General features: G+C 37.0%; 1 protein-coding gene and 1 pseudogene across 2 annotated transcripts; both read left to right on the top strand.

The window, feature by feature from the left end:
* Nucleotides 1-925: 925 nt before the first annotated feature.
* LOC134865814 (deoxynucleoside triphosphate triphosphohydrolase SAMHD1-like) lies at nucleotides 926-7931 on the top strand (annotated as a pseudogene).
* Nucleotides 7932-12965: 5034 nt separating this feature from the next.
* On the top strand, nucleotides 12966-22173 carry LOC134864609 (deoxynucleoside triphosphate triphosphohydrolase SAMHD1-like). 2 transcript variants are annotated; one of them, XM_063883735.1, is made up of 17 exons: nucleotides 12966-13149; nucleotides 13192-13284; nucleotides 14219-14285; nucleotides 14450-14522; nucleotides 15138-15298; nucleotides 15483-15598; nucleotides 15782-15852; nucleotides 16981-17139; nucleotides 17466-17566; nucleotides 17701-17809; nucleotides 17903-17994; nucleotides 18503-18618; nucleotides 19177-19316; nucleotides 19752-19844; nucleotides 19981-20085; nucleotides 20224-20361; nucleotides 21122-22173. In XM_063883735.1, exons 1-17 carry the CDS (start codon nucleotides 13104-13106, stop codon nucleotides 21254-21256), a joined length of 1815 nt encoding a protein of 604 aa, XP_063739805.1. In that variant the 5' UTR covers nucleotides 12966-13103; the 3' UTR covers nucleotides 21257-22173. The 2 variants fall into 2 exon arrangements, with proteins under 2 accessions (XP_063739805.1, XP_063739795.1); XM_063883725.1 differs by having other exon boundaries at nucleotides 12966-13284.
* Nucleotides 22174-22401: the final 228 nt, after the last annotated feature.

The following is a 22401-nucleotide window of genomic DNA, read 5'->3' on the forward strand; positions in this document are numbered from 1 at the left end:
CACAGTTTACAAAAAAACACAACAGCATTCAAGTACCAATTGTAATATGTTTAAGCTTCTTGGTTGTGATACAAATCATTCTGATAAAAAAGTTGAAATGTCTTCATGTTTAGAAAAAAATAGTTTTCACTTAATTGTAGACTTGCAGTTTTAATTTGATCAATAAATCAAACTGACCTCTAAATAATTGAGCAACAGTGACATCTTGTTGCCTTTTGGTGTGGTTGGCCAAAAGTACCCATGTTCAATGTACAAATGCGTGTAAACGTTTTCAAAAGCTACTTTGAAACATGCTTGTGAAGTGTCATGATATTTTCGATGAAAGGTAAAAAGTTTCACTATCACTCATTTCACTTTGTCTGTACTCTCTCTCTCTCTCTCTCTCTCTCTCTCTCTCTCTCTCTCTCTCTCTCTCTCTCTCTCTCTCTCTCTCTCTCTCTCTCTCCCTCTCTACACCTGTAATGACTTGGTTGTACTTCTGAATGTCAGTGTCAATAATAAAGGAATATTATATTACATTGTATAACATTTTTGATGATTATTTCTGATGCATTTATGTGTTGGCAGTAGTTTAATGGTGTTTTCGGTTGAGATAAGTAAAAATTTAACTATGTTATAGACTAATGTGGCTTAATCAATAATGCTGCTAATGTTATAATCAAATGTTTGTCTATGAAGTAGATCCTGCATCCTTTACCTTTGCTTGTCAAGTATGTGTTGGCAAGTCTTATTCAAAAACTTGTTCTGGTTTCATTGGTATGATTAAGCTGATCCATATGTCTTGGTTGTCTATCTCTTAGTTCGCCATGAGGGCAGTGACCAATCTGATGGGTGTGGTAGAGACATAAAAGTCAGGTTATTTTCAAAGCCTGAGTTTATTTGTGCAGATGTTTCATGAGCAGCTGTATGAAAAACAAAACTGGCAATGGCATCAAAAATCTATGGGGTATTGAGTGGGGAGGAGATGTGTGAGAACCTGATAGAAAAAGGACATGAAAAGAAGTGGGCAGAAAAATGTAAAGGTAAGTTTCTGGTTTGGTCATTTAAATTGATGGTTAGGGAGCCTAACTGACTTCAAATGCTTTAGATTTTTTATTTCAAATTAGCCTATGAACTTGTCATAGAAATACAATGTGATACAGGATTTTAACTGACTGCATCATCTTTTACCCAGGAGAGCCGGTTATCAAGCTGGGGGAGCTCAAAGATGATGATCTGGCTGAGATGGGGATAGAGTGAGTATCATCCCACTGTCAAAACAGGATTCAATTCAAAAACAATTATAACATTATGAAAAGAAGAAAGGTTGTAACTCATTTTCCTGAAGCAGTGTCACTAATTTGTTGCAACAACATCCCCCTGGCTTGACTTTTAACTTATAATCTACTATGCTTTTTTTTCACGATTTCTTTAGTCCACCTGAGGCTCGTCAGAGAATCTTGGACAGTGTCTCGGAGATCTGGCCACTCACAGGTCCCAAGGTGATATCATATTTTGTTTTATTCATTACATCACACTACACGTTCAGGGCCTTCAGAAGAAATGGAGCTTGTTCTAGTTGTACTCTTTAGGGTCATAGTTTAACAGGTTTTTTGTTGTACCTAAGGTCTTTAATGATCCAATCCACATATCGAGTTGCATCCTCTTCTGGTCAAAATCATCGACACGCCTCAGTTCCAGAGACTAAGGAACATTAAGCAGCTGGGAGCGGGCTATTTGGTTTACCCTGGAGCCTCCCACAACCGGTTTGAACACTCAATTGGGTATGTACAATGTGTCAATGTTATCGAAACAAATATTCAGTGAAGGCTAAAAATGGAGTGTATTTATATATGGACAGCACCTAATAAACTGTTTAAAACCAAGTATAATAAATTGCTTTTCCTCTTTTGCATCAGGACACTCAAGTGGTAATTGTGTCATAATGTTTTATTGTTGTGTGCTGTATGCTTTGGTAAAGGGTGGGGTACTTAGCAGGAGAGCTTGTGAAAGCTCTGAATGAAAAGCAGAAAGAACTCAACCAGAAAGAACTCAACCCGAAACAACATGACAAGCAGTCAGAACTCGACATCAGTGAGAGAGACATCCTTTGTGTTCAGATCGCTGGGCTATGCCACGACCTGGGTCAGTGATACACACCTTTTCACTTTAATATGTAATAGGTTTTAAAATAATAATTCACCAACAAAATGACCAAACCTTTATTACCTTTTGAATGATTAAAAATGTTCTCACATACAAAGAATTTAAAAACAAAATACATATATGTGTGTGTGTGTGTGTGTGTGTGTGTGTGTGTGTGTGTGTGTGTGTGTGTGTGTGTGTGTGTGTGTGTGTGTGTGTGTGTGTGTGTGTGTGTGTGTGTGTGTGTGTGTGTGTGTGTGTATATACATGTTCATATATATAGGTATATAAACTGTATATATACAGAATGTTAAAATGGCTCACTTTAGTTTGTTTTATAGTCAATCACCATTTGCTGAAAATATTCATATTTCTCCATATTCAGGACATGGACCCTTTTCCCATCTGTTTGATGCATTGTTCATCCCCAAAGTAAAACGCCCATCAGGTGATAAAACCTGGAAGGTGAGAAAGTATTATCCTATTGTCTGTAATGTGTGACATTATAAACAACAAAAATAAAATGCATTTATGTAACACAGGCAGCTGATGCATGATGTCATGATCATGTTTTTTTGATCTGTGATTTTGACTGTTCTACCCTTTTGCAATACTACTTGGTACAAGTGTTTGTCTACCGCCTTAAAGTCAAAACTGCTCCACAATTTGAAGATCTGCTCAAAGATTGTAGGTAGACCCTTTGAGATATTCTATGAATCAACCTAAAATAATACCATAGTGAGGCTGGCCATCAACATCTATGATCCCCACCGTGTCCTGAACAGTGAATGGTTACCATCAAATCGAAGGTACAGGGTCCCATGATTTAATAAAGTTAGACTGAAGCACCCCTTTGTGCACCAGTCCATTTTCAAATTATATACAGAGCTAAATCCAAGTTCAAATTAATCATATTTTCTCTTCATGGATTGTAATGTTATGTTAACTGTTTGTTTCCTTATATCATGACTTAATATTTGTCCTTGTTTGATGTTGCAAATGGAGCTGCTATGATGTAGGAAAAATGTGAGACTTGATCTGATAATAAAGTATTTTCAAATGTTATCACAGATGCAATATTTTACATTAAATGTGGAATTGCCTTTATTTAATATGTTGTCTTTTTTTGTTGCTTTTTTCAGTCAGACAGCAGTAAAGCATAATCTTTTCCAAAATGATGCACTATTCCTTTAAGCACAATTAGTTGTGGCATTCGTGGTATTGTGAGACACATGCAGTGTACTCTCTCAAAGGATATTAAAAATACCTTTGTCTGTTTTTTTTACAGCTGTGTTAAATATCAGCATTAACTTAAACACATAAGAAAAGAGTGGGAGTGGTTAAACATCTGGGAGCGGGCCCTGGCCCTGGCCGTGGCCGTGGCTGTGGCGCGACTGGCTGGGGCACCTGCACCGTTTGTTGGCAACCGGGGTTTGATTCCCGACCCGTGGTCCTTTCCGGATCCCACCCGACTCTCTCTCCCATTTTCCTGTCACTCTCCAATGTCCTATCCGATTAAAGCCAAAAAGCCCCCAAAAAATATCTTTTAAAAAAACGAAAACATCTGGGAGCGGTGCAAACCAGGCTGTGTGCTTTACAGAGCACACCTTCATTATGCAAGTTTTGGGAACAGACCAGTCATCTGGTAAACTTAAACTGTCATGTTTTCAGAAAAGCCAGGCTCTTTCTATTTAAACAGTGAGTCATTCTTCATTTCTATCACTTTGAATGATCATATTAATATATTAATGAATTTGTGTACCTTGCAGCATGAGAAAGCCTCTGTTAAAATGTTCGACCACCTGGTGAAATCTAATGGGGATCTGAAGTGGATGATGAAGGCATATGGCATAAAGTGTGACGACTTGAAATTCATCAATAGATGATTAAACACCCGGCAGCTCAAGAGCAAGTCAGTAATGCAATTTGAATTCAATGATATCAGTATAATCTTCATTATTGCTACAATTGTCAATGTCTAAGGCCAGCCACTCTGTGCTGTCATCTCCACAGTGGCCATATGAAGGCCGTGCAGAGGAGAAGTCCTTCCTTTATGAGATTGTTTCCAACAAAAGAAACGGCATTGATGTGGACAAGTTTGACTACTTTGCCAGGTGGGGCTTGGTTTAACAGCTAACGTAGAGCAGTTCACTTTAATGCAATAAAACAAAAGTGTATATTTTCACCAAGAAATCATTATTTAAGAACATGTAGCATTCTCCTGGTGTCTTACATTAGTTTTTGTAATACGCACATTTTCTTTACTTGTCTTGCCTTTGTCTCCTATCAGGGACAGCCACCACCTGGGCATCAAGAACAACTTTGACCATGGCCGCTTCATAAAGTTCGCCAGGGTGTCTGAGGTGGATGGGCAGAAGCACATCTGCATGAGAGACAAGGTGCTGACTTTGTAACATCTGCTTTTTGATCAACTTTAAATGATTAGTTGTAATGTATAGATAATTCTGTTAACAGGAGGTGAACAATCTCTATGACATGTTCTACACGAGGTACTCTCTCCACAGAAGAGCCTAGCAGCACCCCGTGGTTAAGATCATAGAGCATATGTGAGTATCTTCCCTTCTCACCTTGGTACTCTGGTGTTAATCATTTGTTTCATAATTAAATGTTTTGTATTGTATGCATAAAAGTGATATATATATTATATAAATATATTACTTTCATCCAGGATTGCAGAGGCCTTTTTAGAAGCAGACCAGCACATCAAGATTGAAGGCTCAGGAGGGAAGATGTTTACTCTCTCCGGAGCCATAGATGACATGGAGGCCTACACCAAGCTGACAGGTCAGCAGAAACCACTTTGTGCTGTGAGCTTGTGTTTTAACAGTAAAGCAGAGCATTATTCATAAACTTACTATGTATTTTTGACCCATTAGAGATACAGGCTCTCACTAAGACTCCTCTACAAAGTCTAAATCCTCATTATGATCAATGTAGAAGAAGATGGGGAACAACATTTTGTTTTTCAGGCAGTGTCCTCACAGTGAATGAATTATCCAAAAACTAAGAAAAGTCTTGATGAATTTAAGTAAAAATAGCAAAACAATATCAAACATCTGTTAACAAATGCATGCACTATAATCCATGTATCGGTTATAAAACACTCCTTTGGGGGAGTAACCTTACTATTTAAAACACTTCTGCATAATCAGTTGCACTGGGACAGTACTCATCTGTGCAAGTACTGTTTGTAGAAATGATCATTTTGGTTGTATGTATTCCTTTAACCTTGTTAGTATTTTTAACAACACAACAAAAGAAACTCACAGTGTGTTTAGAAACACTTGTACTGTGGTAGCGCGTTTGGCCAGGGCACGCCAAAGGACATGCTAATGACACCAGGCACATTAGAGCAGATTAGGGGCACCATTAAATCCTTACACCTTTACATTTACGTTTTTGGTTTTGAAAAGGTCAAATAAAGACATTACCATTGGCCATTTAGAGTCAAAGTAATGCTCTTTAGCTCCAGGAGAACCAAAATTTGCCGTTCTGGTTACAGCTGATAAAAACAGACAATTTGGTTTAGCAAATGCAATTTGTTGAAATTTGGCCATGGAGTGTTTTTCATAATTTTAAGAACAAATTAAAGTAGAATAAAAGTTAGCACAAAGGTATACTGCTTAGAGGATGTGAGTTATGCTTCTCAGTTTACACTGTCAGTAACTTAGTTTTTACCTATTTGTTCTAACTTGCTCTTCTATCCTGTTTCTCCTGTAGATTCTGTGTTTGATGAAATACTCAACTCCACAGACCCTAATCTCGAGGAGGCAAAGGAGATTCTAAAAAACATTGTTGAACGTAAACACTACAGGTGTCTGGGTGAAATAAGGCCTAAAGAAGTCCCAACAGAGGTGTGCGATAATGTATTTTCTTCTTGTATTACATTACATATTTGTCATCAATTACCTCCAGGGATCACACAGCAGGAAAAAAGAGATTTATGCACTAGGGTGCAAAAGCATAACCTCATTTATGCTTAAATTACAGTTATTTTCTTAATGTATTTCAAAAAGTTGAACTCAGGAAAGCTTAATTCATGTATGTTTCAGGACACAACCCTCATTGCATCCGATTTCTGTTTAAATGCAGTTTGAGCAGACCTTCAGACCACCAATGATTTTACTTTAAATGTTTGCAAATTACCATATTTATTTACATGCAAATATCAGAAGATCCAAAACACTTCTTGCTTGGCAACCTTTGCTGGTTATTGAGAATTACACAATGTATGTTTGTGTTATTTGTAAAGGTTTGGCATTAGCAAAAGCGATGCAGTCCCCTATTGAATTTGTCCCTGATTATTACATGTCTCTTGTTAGACGCTTTTATCCAAAGCGACTAACATACATTCCATACTGTGGACAATCTCCACAGGAGCAATTTGGGGTGAAGTGTCTTGCCCAGGGACACAACGACATTCTGACTGCAGTGGGACGCAAACCAGCACTCCCCTGAGCTGAAGATCAGTGCACTATTCCACTGCGCCACAGCCTCCCAAATTACAAAAGCAAAGCTTGTTAAAACAGAGCTGAATGTGATGCCACTTGTTTCTGTTGTCTCTATCACTTTACATTGCCTCTTATGGTATTGTACCTGGCTTTCACTTTAAGACTATCTTATAAAGACACAATTCCTAGAATTGTAGTTTAGAGGATGCTATGCAGTATGAGCAAAAAAGATCATAGGATCACATATCACTTAGACCACATCTACAGTAAACCACTGCGTAAAAAACGTCTTGCGTTCACAGGAGCTATTCTGGGTGTTTTAATAGAGACCTACTCCAGCAGTGAACGATAAAATAAATGGCATCATTTTATTCGGACCTACTCTTACTGTGTGTTATCGTGATGGAAAGAACTGCACATGTATTTCATCTCTCACTTCTCAACCTTTGTCCTTCCTACTTAAAAGGATGAGATATCTCAGTTGCCTGCAGCCCTAAAACCAGAGGGAGCTCAGGATGATGGGCTGACAAAGAAGGACTTTGTAGTTCTAGTAAGTTTCTCGTGCAGTTACTTTTGCTTCACTAGTCTTAAAATTGTGGGATTTTCAGATCTTGCCATCTCCATTGATTTACTTTTTGAATAAAGAACAGGCTTCAGTCTTAATCTTCTCTTCTAGCGTGTTACTATGGACTATGGGATGAAGGGAAAGGACCCAATCAGAGGTATGGACTTCTACAGCAAGAGAAACCCTACAGAAACATTCAAAATCCCGAAAGGACAGGTCAGAACAATGACAACAAAAATCTCAACCTTAATCTTTTTGTGTGAGCTTTTGTGTATTTCCTTGATGGGAAACCTATGTTATGTATTATTTGAATTATGTTTATGCTGCTATCATTCTTGTCAGGTGTCCAAGCTTCTCCCAGAGCACTTTTCTGAGACGCTCGTCAAGGTTTACAGCAGGAAGGTTGATCCTAAAAGTCTGAAAACTGCCAGGGCGCACTTTCACCAATGGAATATTGCAAGGAATCAACCTCTAACAGGTAATATTTATATCTAAGATGTTAACCAGAATGTATTGGACTTCCAATAGCCAAGTAGTTAGTAGTCAGATAGAAGTCAAATGCCCTGAGCAGCAAATCTTAGTTTGTTGCCTAGTTGGCTGGACCTCTTGCAGGGTAAGAAAAACGCAAGTCTACCTCCACTACAACTGTCAAATAAAGGCATATTGCACTACAGTGTTTTTTAAATAGGCCGTAAGGCAGGTGTTTTCATTAAATGGCAGTGATATTATATCATAGTACTTTATCAAACATGTACAGTATGAGTTTTGGTATAGGGACATGAGCAGGTAAGGAATAATTGCTTTCGTTATCTCGTCAGATCTCCAGGATCAAATTGCTGTTCAATTGAACTCTGATCTTGGCTCTGGAGTTAATGCCATCAATGCATGCTGCTTAATGATTATTTAAATCATTGATTCAGTAGCGATTACTTCCCCAATAAGTTTACTATTATAATTCGGTCTATACATGTAAGAAAATAGGGGAAATTGCCTGTAATATATAGTAAAGGCAAAGGTTACGTCTTTAAGCAGCGTGAGAAGTGGGAATCTGGATCTATTCTGTGGAGCGACTTATAATTTAGCTCCACTGTAGACGAGCACCATGCTTCAGTAATGACAGCTGCAGCTCTTACTCTGCACTTTGGAAAATGGAAGTTAAACCTGAAAAAATTAAGGAAACACTTCCTGTCAGTCATTGGTTCATAGAGATTGAAGGCGATCGAGAAATTCAATCAAGTGAGTATGTTACTTTACGACTTAAAAGTGAGTGAGGATGCATTATGCTTAATTGGGCCATATATGCCGTTTGTAGAGCCCTGTTTAATATTATACACTAATCTCAGTGTAAATTGATCATTTAAAATCCGATTTAATTTAGAATCAGGAATAAATACCATATTATGGCTATTTGAAATTTTATTTTAGATGTGATTTGGGGATTTTAAATATTTAGAGGTGTTTGTTTAAGATGTTCATGGTGTGAATCAATGTGGTAATCTGATTACATATTAATATTAATTTGAGTCATGTTTAATTAAAGATTGTTTGGGTGTTAGTCTTTGTTTTTAATCTGTCAATATGAAATAAATACAGGGTGCGATTTGTAGGGGGGGATGGTGAGGATTTCCCCCCCTCTGGTTTTCCTATCCCTACCTCTGCTAAATTATTTTTATCTCCGGTGGGGACAAAGATTTCCCCCCCTTGATAGCGATGAATGCAACTTAACTGCTAGCCTACTTAAACTCTTGAAATCTAACGATCTTCAGTGTATTTACATCAGAGTAGGCTATTCAGCAGCCTTCTGGCAGACGGTGCATATTTCTGAACGTCATCGAACACAAAAACATTGTAACATTTTTGTGCGGGAACTTCGCAGGAAAAACAGCGCTGAACCAAACATGAAACGCGTTCAGAGCAGCATATCATCTTACTTTACAGGACCCATTTGCAGAATTGTGGATAGAAGAGGGCCGAAATGCTGCAGACAATGCCCCGATAGGAAAAACGAAAAAGCCACCACAAATTTGTCACCAGAGCCGACTGTTTACATTTTCTAGTTTTCCAGACCTGTCCCTGAGTGTTGATCATTACTATTACCATTACTTTTACATGATATATTACTATTCATACTGTATACAATAGGGTGCTTCCTTCAATGTAACCATCTGTATGAATGTGGTTAACTTTGGGTACATTTTTGTTTACGGTCCTGGTGTGAACATGTTTTAGATTTGTCATATGTAATGGGCTTTTGAGGAACAATGTTTCAACTTTGTTACTGTTGAGATTGGGTGAATAAAAAGGTGTTTTATCTTAATTTGAAATCTATTAAATACTCTCTTTATTGTGTGTCATTGTACCATTTTACACAACACAATAATTCAGCAGTGATTTGAATTCAGTTAGACATCAAGTTGCTAATTCAGTTCAACAAGTATTACTAAAACAGATTCTTTTTTTCGCACAACACTAAGATAAAGCAGAAACCTATCTCACAGTCACACACTTCAATATCTATCTATAAATAATACCAACAATCTACTGATGCATAATATACTCTGTTAGAGCTGTAACTATTACCCAAAGTGTAGGTAGCATTTACCATTTACCTGAAGCGCTTTCCCTTCATTGCACTTATCTTCACTAAATCTTGCCTGTTTGCTTCATCAACGTGTCTATATTGCAGAACTGTCTCTGCTTTATTTCTCATTGAAGGGATAGGCTATATGACTATATGTAAATTGTACCGTGAGACGATGTTAATCTTCCTGCCACAATGTTTTATGATATTTCCCTTTATTATAACTGGTTTTATCAGACCATCATTTAGGGTGTGTCAGGTGTTCATTTCACTGGATGTGTCAAAACAGATGATCCTTACTATTTTATCGATAAACAATTCATAGAATATGTGTCTTATTTTTTAAAATACATAACAAAATAGTGTCCATATTGCCTGCCCATACTATTGCATTGCCTTGATTCCTCTCCAATGTTTCTTTTCAAAATACTTTTTTGTTTCTGTTGGTATTCTTTGTTTTGTTGTTAGTTTTGAGTTTTCCCTTATACACAATAAGAGCCTATTGAAGACGATAAGGGAGCATTATGTAGTGACCTCTCTACCAGGTTATACATTATCAGAAGTGGTGATTAGCAAAGTACTCGATTTCTTGTTGTAATTGTGTATTTCAATGTCATGTTACACACTCGACTACATTTTGAAATCCATTACTTTATTGTTTACTCCACTACATGTTTTTCGACAGCTTTAGTTGCTAGTAACTTTGCAGATTCAGAAAATGTAAACAAAATATATTTCAAAGTGGACCAGATTGAAGCATTTAACTTCAATATTTAAAAAAAATCTCTTCAGGGGCCCCCAGACCACCCTTGAGGATGTGAGGTCCATCCCCCACATAAAACATGTTCAAATGGATAGGATACTAAATTGATTTGCACACTTTTTATATAATAACCGACAGTATGTCTATATGTTTCTGTTTGGTGAGTACATTTTCTATTATAGAGTTTGATTTAATTATTTACATTTCATATTGTGTATTCTTTGGATACTCTATGGATATATAAAGTATGTATTATCGAATGTACAATTTTCGTGCCAAGGCCCCGATGTTACTAGATCCAAGCAACGCCAGGATCTTTAAAACTGTACATGTGAAGCTGCTTCTTTTGCATTTGTGCTGTTAATAATGTATGTTGTAGAGAGCAGGGCTGTCATTTTTTAATTTTTTTAAGTGATTTAAATGTGCTCCCCTGCTCTGAGTCTGTGCCCCAGATTGGCCCACTAAAATATTTGTAGATCCGCCCCTGACTAAAGACTATTATACGGAAGAGGATTAGGGCCACATGTAAAAAATGTTTTGGAGATGTCAGAATTCTGAGAAAAAAGTCAGAATTCTGACATTCCCCCAAAAAATGTTCATGTGGCCCTAATCCTCTTCCATACTATTAGTCAATATGATATGATGAATTATTCTGAAAAGGGCTATTCTGCATAATAAGTCATTTCACTTTGTAGTTAATTTGGCGATTTACTAAATAAATGTGTTTAAACTTATAAAAATAAGCATTCATTCACTAACTAATTCAGGAGACTTTTAAATTGTTACGTTCACATCAAAGTATCAGTAGGCTACGTGTAAACACATGATTTTAAAAACAGTTACGTGCCGAAACATTGCATCCCTCTCTAACCGCAAGTGCAGCAGCAGTCCTCGTCACTGTAATTAGCTCAGTCCTTATCCCAAAAGTAAAAAAACATTGAAAAAAGATAAACAATCTCATATATTCAGGTGAAAAGTCAGGATGGCATTCATACTTTATCACAATAGTTCTACACACAGGAATATACTTTTTAAAAACGCCGGCACTGCATGTCCTTAATCTTCATCACTGAACGTAATCCTGGGTTTAGGCGTCACTCCTCTGGCCTCATTCGCTGCTCTATATTTGGCTCCACCTTCCGTGTGTTACCCCATTGGGGGCGAGCAGCATGAAGTTTTCCATAAGCAGCAAATAATTTACAGGAAGCGTAGTGTCGAAATAAAATCATAACGCAGATTGTGGTTTGCGTTTACTGAATTAAGCTGATCAACAGTTTAGGTCAGCATTTATTTTTGTTTGTTTGTTTGTTCTGGACAGTAGTGGAAGTAAAATACTGTGGTTAATGTTCACAAATAGGCCTATAAATAATTGTGTTAAGCAAGTAAGTGTTACTGTTTTCTTTTCCAGCATCAAGCAGCGGTAATGTTGGACCCCAACCAAAAATATGATATTAAAAGACTTATAAGCCAACATATGTTTTATTTTTGTTTGAATTGTGCTATACAACAAATGTTAAAACATTGAAATTGTTGTATACAAATAGGCTACATGTTACCTCTACATTTGATTTTATCTTATCCATTTGTACTGCTGCCATTTGTACATGTCATTTACTTCATGCCTTTTCTTTTTAATATTTTTCTAATACTATCTTTATTACCACTTCAATTTATGTTTTTAAATACCACCACACCTACCAAAACGTGGGGAAATTGTGCAGAATATTGACAATAAAGACCATCAAGCCAACAACAGATCAAAAAATGAGTTGCAGATAATTCCGTAATGAAAATATTGACCTATACAGATACTAACTAGTGTAACGAGCTCCATACTTATCCGTATACAGCAGTAAAACAATACTACATGAGCTATAATAAACACGTTTTAAAAAGCCTAATAGTATTCAGTAGTCATTTTTTCTGCATTGAGGATCCTTTAATTAATGTTTTCTAAATATACATGCAAACTTTAAACTTATGCTAACATTTAAAATGTGGAGGCCTTCTTTTGCTTTTGATACTACATTGTATGAAGTTTTACTAAAAATCCATTCAGTGGTAAACAAAATATTCTTAACTGTAAATTCTCTGTTCAGCATACAGATAAAATAAATAAACGTATGAAGCTAAATGTAATAGTCTAACCTCTTTAATTCTATATGTTGTTGTTTTTTTTAAACAAATTACTTACCATGGCATACTTCTAAGCCATTTTTTACGTTCTTTTATTATTAATAACGTGTGCATATTTAGTTATTTTATAATATGTAAGTCTATTCTCCTCACTTTATCAGATTTTTTTATAATGTACATTTCCCCGTTGTGGGACAAATAAAGGAATTCTGATTCTGATTAAATCACAGTTTCAAAAGGCTTTTATTTTGAAGCTCTCAAACGGAAACAGTCTCTGTGTTTCAGTTGTACTTGACGCCCCTGGTGTAGAAATAAAACCCGGGTATTTTTCACCGCCAGAGTGTCTTCTGGGCAAGTCACTCGATCAGCTGGTGGAGTCGACAAGGAAACATTACCGGCTGTAATCCTTCAGTGTTTTACTCCTCTTACTAAAGCAATTCTCCGCCAGTCTATCGGACCAATATGGAGAACCGAAAACGACCATTGGAGGCGGCTGGGACCCACAACGACTGCTTCAAAACGCCGGAGAAAAGGATGTCAGTGGTCCGGCTGCTGGACTCCGACTACATGCAATGGGGAGTGGAGGAAACATGTCAGTACCTGCGAACAGAAGATCTCGGAGGGTGGGAAGATACATTTAAAGGTTAGTTTCTGGTTTATTAAACAAACAGTTGTTCACCTTGTTGATATGAATACAGTAGATCAGTCGAGAGCTGCTTCCAAAGGACCCTAACTTGCTGTCCTGTGTGCAGCGGTGTAAATAAACCATGAAGATGTACTCTGCTTGAGTACAATTTTGAGAGACTTGTACTTTGAGTATTTCAAATGTTTTCTACTCCATTACGATTCAGAGGTTAGTCGTGTACTTTTACCCCACCACTATTCATTTAATACCTTTAGTTACTGGGCAGATTTGGATTTATGATGTGAATTATAATCAACACAGAAAGCAGACTTTAGTTACACCTGGAGTAACATTCACAAACTACCCTGCAGTAACTAAGTCGTTAAAAATAGCTGCACCTTTACCAGCTTTGATAAAGACACTAATGCATCAATAATTACAATCAAAACATATATTCTGAAAAAGACAAATCTGCATAAAGGAATACCTTTCACTGGTGGTACTTTAATTATATTTTGATACTAATACATTTGTACTTTTACTTGAGTAACATTTTGAATACAGACCTGTTGTAACGGAGTATACCTACACTCTGGTACTTCTACTTTTACTTACATACTATAGAATATCTTAATACTTCTCCCACCACTGTTTAAGCTTTATTTGTAAAGCATTTTCATACACCAGGTGTATGAAGTGCTTTCACAACATGGCGCATATCATAAATTAAAACAAAAAACAAGAAATTATCTTAAAGTCAAAAATTCAAGGGTCACAAGGAGTTAAAAGGTGTGATAATAAAATAAATACAATCAAAACTAATGATCCTTCTCAGTAAAATATAGGAAGACATAAGACAAAATGAACAAATACAATACATTATTTAAAAAAACTATAAAACAGTAATAATAATCATTTAAGTCTTAATTGTGTTTTCCCCTGTGTTTTCTAGCACAAAAAATCACAGGTGTTGGGCTGCAGTATCTCAAGGATGGTGATCTGGAGAGGATTGGTATAAAGTAAGTGTTTCTTTGTGTTAATTTGTGGGATTTGTGAAAAATGTCAAGGGCACAGGGAGAAATGGGACCAAAAGACACCAACACTCACAAAGTGAACATAAGTTCATTACATAATAACTTCATGATGCTTTCTGTTTCAATTATTGTGATCCATTGATGCCCAGGTGCCTTGGTGACCGTCTGAAGATCCTTCATAGCTTCAGGAAGCTGTGGCAGATAGGAGCAGTGCCAAATAAGGTAACTAAATGCTACATTTCAAGGCTAAGGGGATAAGGCAGACGTAACAAGAAGAAAGAGAAGCACTTGTAGGATAAACAGCAAGGAAGTGTGAAAAGACACAAGGGGTTAGTGCACAAAACATTTCCTCCTAGTCCCTATTTGTTCTCAACCCACACCTCAAAAACAGATTGTGAAAGTAACCAAAAATGCAAATAAGCCTAAGGGTCATGGTGTGAAATGACGAGAGGCCAGTTTCTACATTCCTTTTTATGGACATTTTAGAGACACCTTAGCAGGTTGCAAGCATTACTTATGAGTTTTACTTTACCTGTCTTAAATCTGCTCATCACTTACTCATTTTGTAAACTATTCTTAATTTATTTTATACTACTCCCTCCTATTCAAACCATTTTCACACCTTGTGAATCAATTCTTGGTGCCTTTTTATGAAGCCTGTTATGTCTTTATCTACTTTTTGTTTTTACCCTGTAAAGACTTCTTTTAACTTTAGTTTTTAAAGTCCATAATACTGTACTGTATATCATTTTTTGTCCATGTGTCTTCATCCTAGGATTAACACACAGACTGGCTAAATGTTTTGACAATGCATGAGATCTTTCTTTCTTCGGTCAGGTGTTTAATGATCCGATTCATGGGCATGTGGAGTTGCACCCTCTTCTCGTCCGAATCATCGACACGCCTCAGTTCCAGAGACTACGAAACCTGAAGCAGCTGGGTGGGACCTACTATGTTTTCCCCGGAGCATCGCACAACCGGTTTGAACACAGCATTGGGTACGTGCTTGATGTGTTTATGGATTAGGCTTTTGTAATGACGCATCATTAACCAAAATTGCTCTGCTGTAAACACATAGAAACATGTGTATATATATATATATATATATATATATATAGTTTTCCTTATGGTTTGTTGAACTTTCCCTGTACAGCTGCATTGTTTTATTGTGTGCTTCTACAGAGTGGGTTACTTGGCAGGGCGGCTTGTGCAAGCTCTGAACGAGAGGCAGCCAGAGCTCCTCATCTCTCCCAGGGACATCCTTTGTGTGCAGATCGCTGGGCTCTGCCATGACCTGGGTGAGTGATGTTCAGTTACTCACAGGGTTCAGGTTTGAGATGGGCATGAGAGAGAATGGAAGTTAAACCCTTCCCTTTTCCCATCTATTTACCTCGGAACCAACACAAGTAGCTTAGTGCAAAGTTCACACTTGTCAGAATCAATAGCTTTCTGATGTATCCCCCGTTCCAAACCCTATCTAGGTCATGGGCCGTTCTCCCATATGTTCGACAGCAAGTTCATCCCCACAGCACGTCCAGGAATTTCCTGGAATGTAAGAAACTATGTGATTCATTTTTCTCTTTTCTTCTTAATAACTAAGTTCTGCATTGCTGAGGTTTCAAACCAGTGTTGTGATTCATCATAAAATGATTTGGTGCTCTACTATAAAATAAACACACTTGTTTGGTCACATCTCGAAACAGAACATTCCTGGCTTCTAAAATAGGTTAGTTATTGCTTTACCAAAATATTTTCAAGAAGGACATACAGGACAGCTGCGGAAAAAATGAAGAGACCACTTCAGCATTATCATTTTCTCTTGTTTTATTATTGATAGGTATGTCTTTGAGTTGTATTGTATTCTATAAACTACTGTCAATGTTTCCGTTTGTCGGAATTCATCGTTCATGCTACATGTAGAGATAAAGATTTAAGAAACATTTGGAGTGGTCTCTTAATATTTTCTGGAGCTGCACTGTGAGATTTGCGGTGAAGAAAATAGGAACAACTGGAAAAGTCAGACTGCAGATAATAACTAGCTTCTGTGAAAGGGCTATTTGGATGGTTATTTTTTCAAATGGAAAAGGCCTTTATTTCTCCCTCACTATGGAGATTGTTAAAGATTGAGTTCTTATATCTGCAATTAAATGCAGTCCACTGCAAAGTAAGGACTTTCTTTGCATCAAAAAAACTTCAGAGTCTGATAGATTGTTGTCTGTTTTTATTCTGGAAAGATCGGCCTGTCAGACCAAAAACTAGTCTAAATGTGATGGAAAAAACCCGTAACTCCTTTGTTGGCAATAAATGCAAGGACACCGTTTCCCCAGTTTCATTCTTAGTTTATATTAGTTGATTGGTTTATAGTTATAGTAGTAAAATAGATTGTTTCCTGCTTTCATTGGCTTATTGTAAGTTGTTAAAATGTCATTTGACTTCAGTATGCCATTTAAGGGCTTAGACAAGTCATATCACTGATAAGAATTAGTAGGCACACTGTCATTATTTAAGTTATGACCACAAACCTGGCGACGGCGTCCAGCAAACATGAGATATGACTAGTTTCCTGTCATGTTTTAGTTAAGATAAGCTCTTTCTCTCTCAGTAATGAGTCATTTTGCTTTCATTTTCAAAGTGGGACCATGCCCATATCCTTATTAACAACAGCCTGTTTATGTTACAGCATGAGACCGCCTCTCTGAGCATGTTTGACTACCTGGTGAATGACAATGGCCTGAAGCCGGTGATGGAGCAGCATGGCCTGGTGCTGCCCGAGGACTTCGTCTTCATTAAGGAACAGATTGCTGGACCACCAAACCCTGTTTCAGTTCAAGACAAGAAGGTAGTTGTCACTTCTGCCTGTGTGAAATAAGCCAATGAAACAGCCCCTGTGTATAAAGTAAAATGCTGTGGGGTTTTTTTGTTAACACATTTATGACTGTATGCTCATGTACATACAGTATGTGTGCTTATTGAATATTTGACTCGCTCCTTGACAGCTTAATGCTCATTCATCTTAACCTCATGGTAGGAGCCATATATTTATGTTCTTGACCTTTTTTTCTTAGCACTGTGTAAAAACAATGAAATCCAGTGGAAACCAGAGTTAAATATGTGTATGCTTAAATACCTGGTACAATAACACACTTTTATCTGATCTCTCCACAGTGGCCATACCATGGCCGTCCAGAACACATGTCCTTCCTTTATGAAGTTGTGGCCAATAAAAGGAATGGCATTGATGTGGACAAGTGGGATTACTTTGCCAGGTGGGGCTTGCTGATCTGTTAGTTCCTTTAATAATAATGTTCCAAGTGATAAATTCAATATTCTTTTTTTAGGGGGTTAGTTTAACTAATTGACTTTTTTTTGTACACATTTCTCCTTACCTCTGTCTCCTTAGGGACTGCTACCACCTGGGCATCCAGAATAACTTTGACTATCATCGCTTCTTGAAGTTCGCCAGGGTGTGTGAGGTAGATGGGCAGAAGCACATCTGCACCAGAGACAAGGTGCTGACATTGGAACATCTGCTTTTTAATCAATTTCCGGTTGGCATCCTTTAAGACGATTAGTTGTAACGTGCAGTTCAATTCTTTTTACAGGAGGTGGGCAATCTGTATGACATGTTCCACACAAGGAACTGTCTCCACAGAAGAGCCTACCAGCACAAAGTGAGCAACATCATAGAGGCTATGTGAGTAGTTAATCGCTTTGATGTAGATCTCTGTGTTTGCTTGACAATTCAAATGTTTTAAATTATAATTGTGGTGGAAATTTGTATTCCCTTAAAAGTAACTGATAGATGATTCCTAAACAAGTTGTTTTTCGTTATAAAGTATAAAGAAATTCCATAAACAATGGAAATCAATCTCAAATGCAGCAACAGAGCAACTTCTTCCCCAAAGGATGAAGAGGTTCTGCACCAAGAACACAGTTAACAGTCCCATCATAAAGAAGAATGGAAGCAGCCAACTAATCCTTACCATAAATTGTCTTGGACATTAACAAAACATTCCCACCATTAATCCCTCCAGTGCTTAACCATTTGCAAATCCACCTTTTACACTTCTGGAATGTCTGTTGTTTCACACAAAAATACAATTTCACAGGGTAAAATGTAATCAGAGTATAAGACATAATACAGTGTAAATAAATGATTTAATTTATGACACAACACTAATATGTTGGGTATGATTATCCAGGATCACAGAAGCCTTTTTAAAAGCAGACAAGCACATCCAGATTGAAGGCTCAGAAGGGAAGATGTTCACCCTCTCCACAGCCATCGATGACATGGAGGCCTACACCAAGCTGACAGGTCAGTAGAAAGCACTGTGTGCACATTTAAATGTAGGAAATGAGTAAGCATGTTTGCACTTCCTGTTCTTTTGTCTCAAAGTCTGTGGGCTTTCAGAGGCCTGGATTCAAATATGTTGTAAACACAAGCTTAGGAGGGCGTTACGTTTTCTTCTAGTTATGCAATCGTGGGGTTTCATTTACAATGTTCATTTATAAGAAATGGCTTGCTGATCCAAAATTGTAAATGTGGTTGTTTTTTTAATACCTTTTTCTCTGCAATAATCCAAAATTCAATGGATACATCCCATCAGCTTTTTTTTTTAAGGCAGTTTGGTGATGCCAGTTTACAAGTTGGCTTTCAAAAAGGTTTCATCTTCGAAGCACTTTATTATGATTATTATTTAGCATTGTGTTTTGGTTAAGTATTTACTTTCTTAGTGTATTTTGTTGCACTCTATTTTACTACAAACTTTACACTACCTGTTTTGTGAAAAAAGAAATTCAATAAATAATTTAGTGACTTTTGTGTCTTTGGTTTGCTGTATCTTACCCGGCCTTTTTTCTGTTTGGCCTGTAGATCATGTGTTTGAACAAATTCTCCACTCTTCCTCTCCGGAGCTGGCTGAGTCGAAGCAGATTCTACGCAACATCGTCTGTCGACGCCTCTATAAGTGTCTTGGCCAAACTCAGGCAGACAAACCCTTGATTGTCACCCCGGTGTGTGTAAATAGCATTTTTCTTTAAGGAGCTACTTGTTGTGTGAGTGATGTGTTCGGAGATGCTTTTCAGTTGCCATGTAGGACTGCACCTAACTATATTTCCATTATCGATTTCTCCATCATATGTTAGATGTATGATATTTTTAATTAGTTCATTATAGAGTCTAATACAATGTCAGAATATGGTGAAAATCAGCTTTCCCAGAGACAGAGGTCTTCAAACTTCAAGCCTGATTTGTCCAGCAAAACTCAATCAATTGCTATGTTAAAAAAAACGAGAGCTGCATTATAGTCTTACCTTCGAGAAGATATCCTCTAAAAATAGCCTTCATTGATATGATACCATTATGATATATGTCCAAGGGTAATGTAATGTCCCTGCCTATAAGGAATAATTGTTTTTCTTGACTTATCCACTTTTTGCTCCCTTCAGGAGATACTTCGCAGCTGGGAAAAGGATCTGGCTGAATCCATCCCTCAGAGCTCCATGGATGTCAGTCTGCAGCCGGAGGACTTTGTAGTTAGTGTACGTTTTTGATCTAATTTCTTAAATTCTTTATTCATGTACTTTTATGATTGATCGCAACTATTTTTTAATATAATATCTTAAGATGTGAGTCTTTCACTGTAAGATCTAACCCCCCCCCCCTTTTCTCCTTTAGGTCATCTGTATGGACTATGGGATGAAGGATAAGAACCCCATCAACAATGTGCATTTTTATTGCAAGGAGGATCCGACCAAAGCCATCAAGATCTGCAAGAACCAGGTCAGAACTGTAGAAAATACCTCAGAAATCCTATCTCAAACCGTTTTTTTCTTTTTGGGACATGTCTTTGTGTCAAAGGTGTTTGTCGCTGCCTCTTTCTCAAATCTATGTCTCAAAGTAAACATTTGTTTTTGTCAGGTGTCTAAACTTCTCCCAGAGCAGTTTGCAGAGCAGCTCATCAGGGTTTACTGCAAGAAGACTGACGACAGAAATCTGGAGGCTGCCAAGAAACAGTTTGTCCAGTGGTGCATTAACAAGAACTACTCAAAGCCTCAGGTACCATTTATCAGCGGTGATAATCATTTGTATGTTGGTCGTTGAACATAAGAAAGGTAGTTTGCCTCTACCCTAAACTGAAAGGGCAAAATAAATATAATAATAAGATAAGAAATACTTAAAATAGTGTAAAGTACAAGTAGAACTTATCTCTGCACACTGTAGGGGGAGCAAACACAGTTGGTGCTCATATGCAGATTTAAGGGATGGTTTGGTTTTCAGAGCCCTGGGAAATGTCTTTAATATGCCTTTTGTGGTAAGAAATACATCTTGCATGTTTTAAGGCCTTAAATAAGTTATGTAAATAACTGCACAGGGTAACTATTTATTTAAAAGTAGTGTTTCAGTTGTTTTAATTTTATTTTTACTTTTATTGCAAGGGCTTTTTTCATGATTTGTAGCCCGGGACTTCTCTGCAGCACCACATTACTTATTAAAGAACAATATTTTAAGATAATATTAGCCTTGAACAAATATTGTCCTCCTGCAATTGGTATATTGCACTAGTTTTTAGCAATTCCAATCAAATTATTAGAATCTGAATTCCTTTATTCGTCCAACAAAGAGGACATTTACAGTAGCACAGCAAATACAGGCAAAAAATAGAACACTATTAAATGACAAGGCATGCATATAGTGTTTTAAATAAGAAGTGTTCCAATTTACAGAAGTACACATTAAAGTAGATAGTAAGGAACAGTAGTATTTATAAAATACTGTGTGCTTTACATTTACATTTCCTTCTTCTATTTCTTCACAGGATGGAGATATAATAGCACCTGAGCTGACGCCTCTGAAAGCCAGCTGGTCGAACAACAATGAGGGCGAGGATGCTGAGGTAAATGATGCTCCTTTGAATGGAAAGAAGAAAGCCAAAGTTCAGCTTTTATTCTAAGTGGGAGGAAGGAAGCAAACACCCCCTCTGTGACACATCGGAAAGATGAGACCGTGCTAGGTAAAATTGTATTTTTCTATGAGGTGAGTGGTAGTGAGTGCAGCAAAGTCATAAAATATAATTCTGTTTGAAATATTAAAACGGTTCCTATGACCAAAGACATTTTTTCCAACTTTAAAAATAGTTGTTGCATATTCGGGGCCTTTACTCAGGGTTTTTACACAGATCACTGATCCATATCATATACATCTTTGTTGTAGTTTGATCCTTTGAAATCAGGTTTTTATTTTGGGCTCTTAACATTTGAAATGGTCATGTTTTAAGTCGGTGTGCTACCCAACAGCCTACTATCATGCCTGTGTGTTATGATCAATAAATCATGGTCAATTTGAATGTTTTACTCTGAACATGTGCACAGTATATTTCAGGGCAGTGTTTTCTTTACAGCATCAAACAACAATGTGTTTTTATTTTCTTCTCAAAACTGGGTACATTATAACTGCTGTCAGAGGTTTCTGTGAACACACAGTTTCTGACATTTACAATGAGCCTTTGTTTTAACCTCACCTTAGTTTGACCTGTCTTTAAAATATATTTATTTAAGTTCTGGTTGTGTGTTTTGCAGTTCTTTATTTATTGTTCTTACAGTAAGTTGTTAAGCTTGTTCATTTGGGGTTTTTCAACTTATTGGTCTGTGCAACATGTTTAAATGTTATTTTTGATACCATCTAAACATGTTTCTCTTTCCAAAATGTGATGTGATCTTGCCTCATAGCTGGTTGTTTTATTTTGCTGATTGTGTAAAAAAAAAGAACATGTTTGAAACAGTGCTAGGGGGACATTTACCAAGGGAATGTTATTTTTATTCGATTGAAAGGAGTTGAAAAATGTTTGAAAATAAAACTCTTTCTCTCAGATGTTTTCTCATGTAAGTAAATGTTTGAACACCAGAGGGCGTCACGTTTCTCCAGTGTTTAGTAAGCACTTAACTTGACAAAAGTCATAAATGTGTTTCCATGAAGTTGAGAACACAGGTGCACTCTTATTTTAGGGGTGCAAATTTGACCTGCAGTAAGGCGGCTATTTATAACCTTCTTAATGGAATAAATTGAGCAATAACCAATTAAAAAAAGGGATAATATACA

The sequence above is a fragment of the Eleginops maclovinus genome, chromosome 1, assembly GCF_036324505.1.
Source record: "Eleginops maclovinus isolate JMC-PN-2008 ecotype Puerto Natales chromosome 1, JC_Emac_rtc_rv5, whole genome shotgun sequence".
In the NCBI taxonomy this organism is placed as follows: domain Eukaryota; kingdom Metazoa; phylum Chordata; class Actinopteri; order Perciformes; family Eleginopidae; genus Eleginops; species Eleginops maclovinus.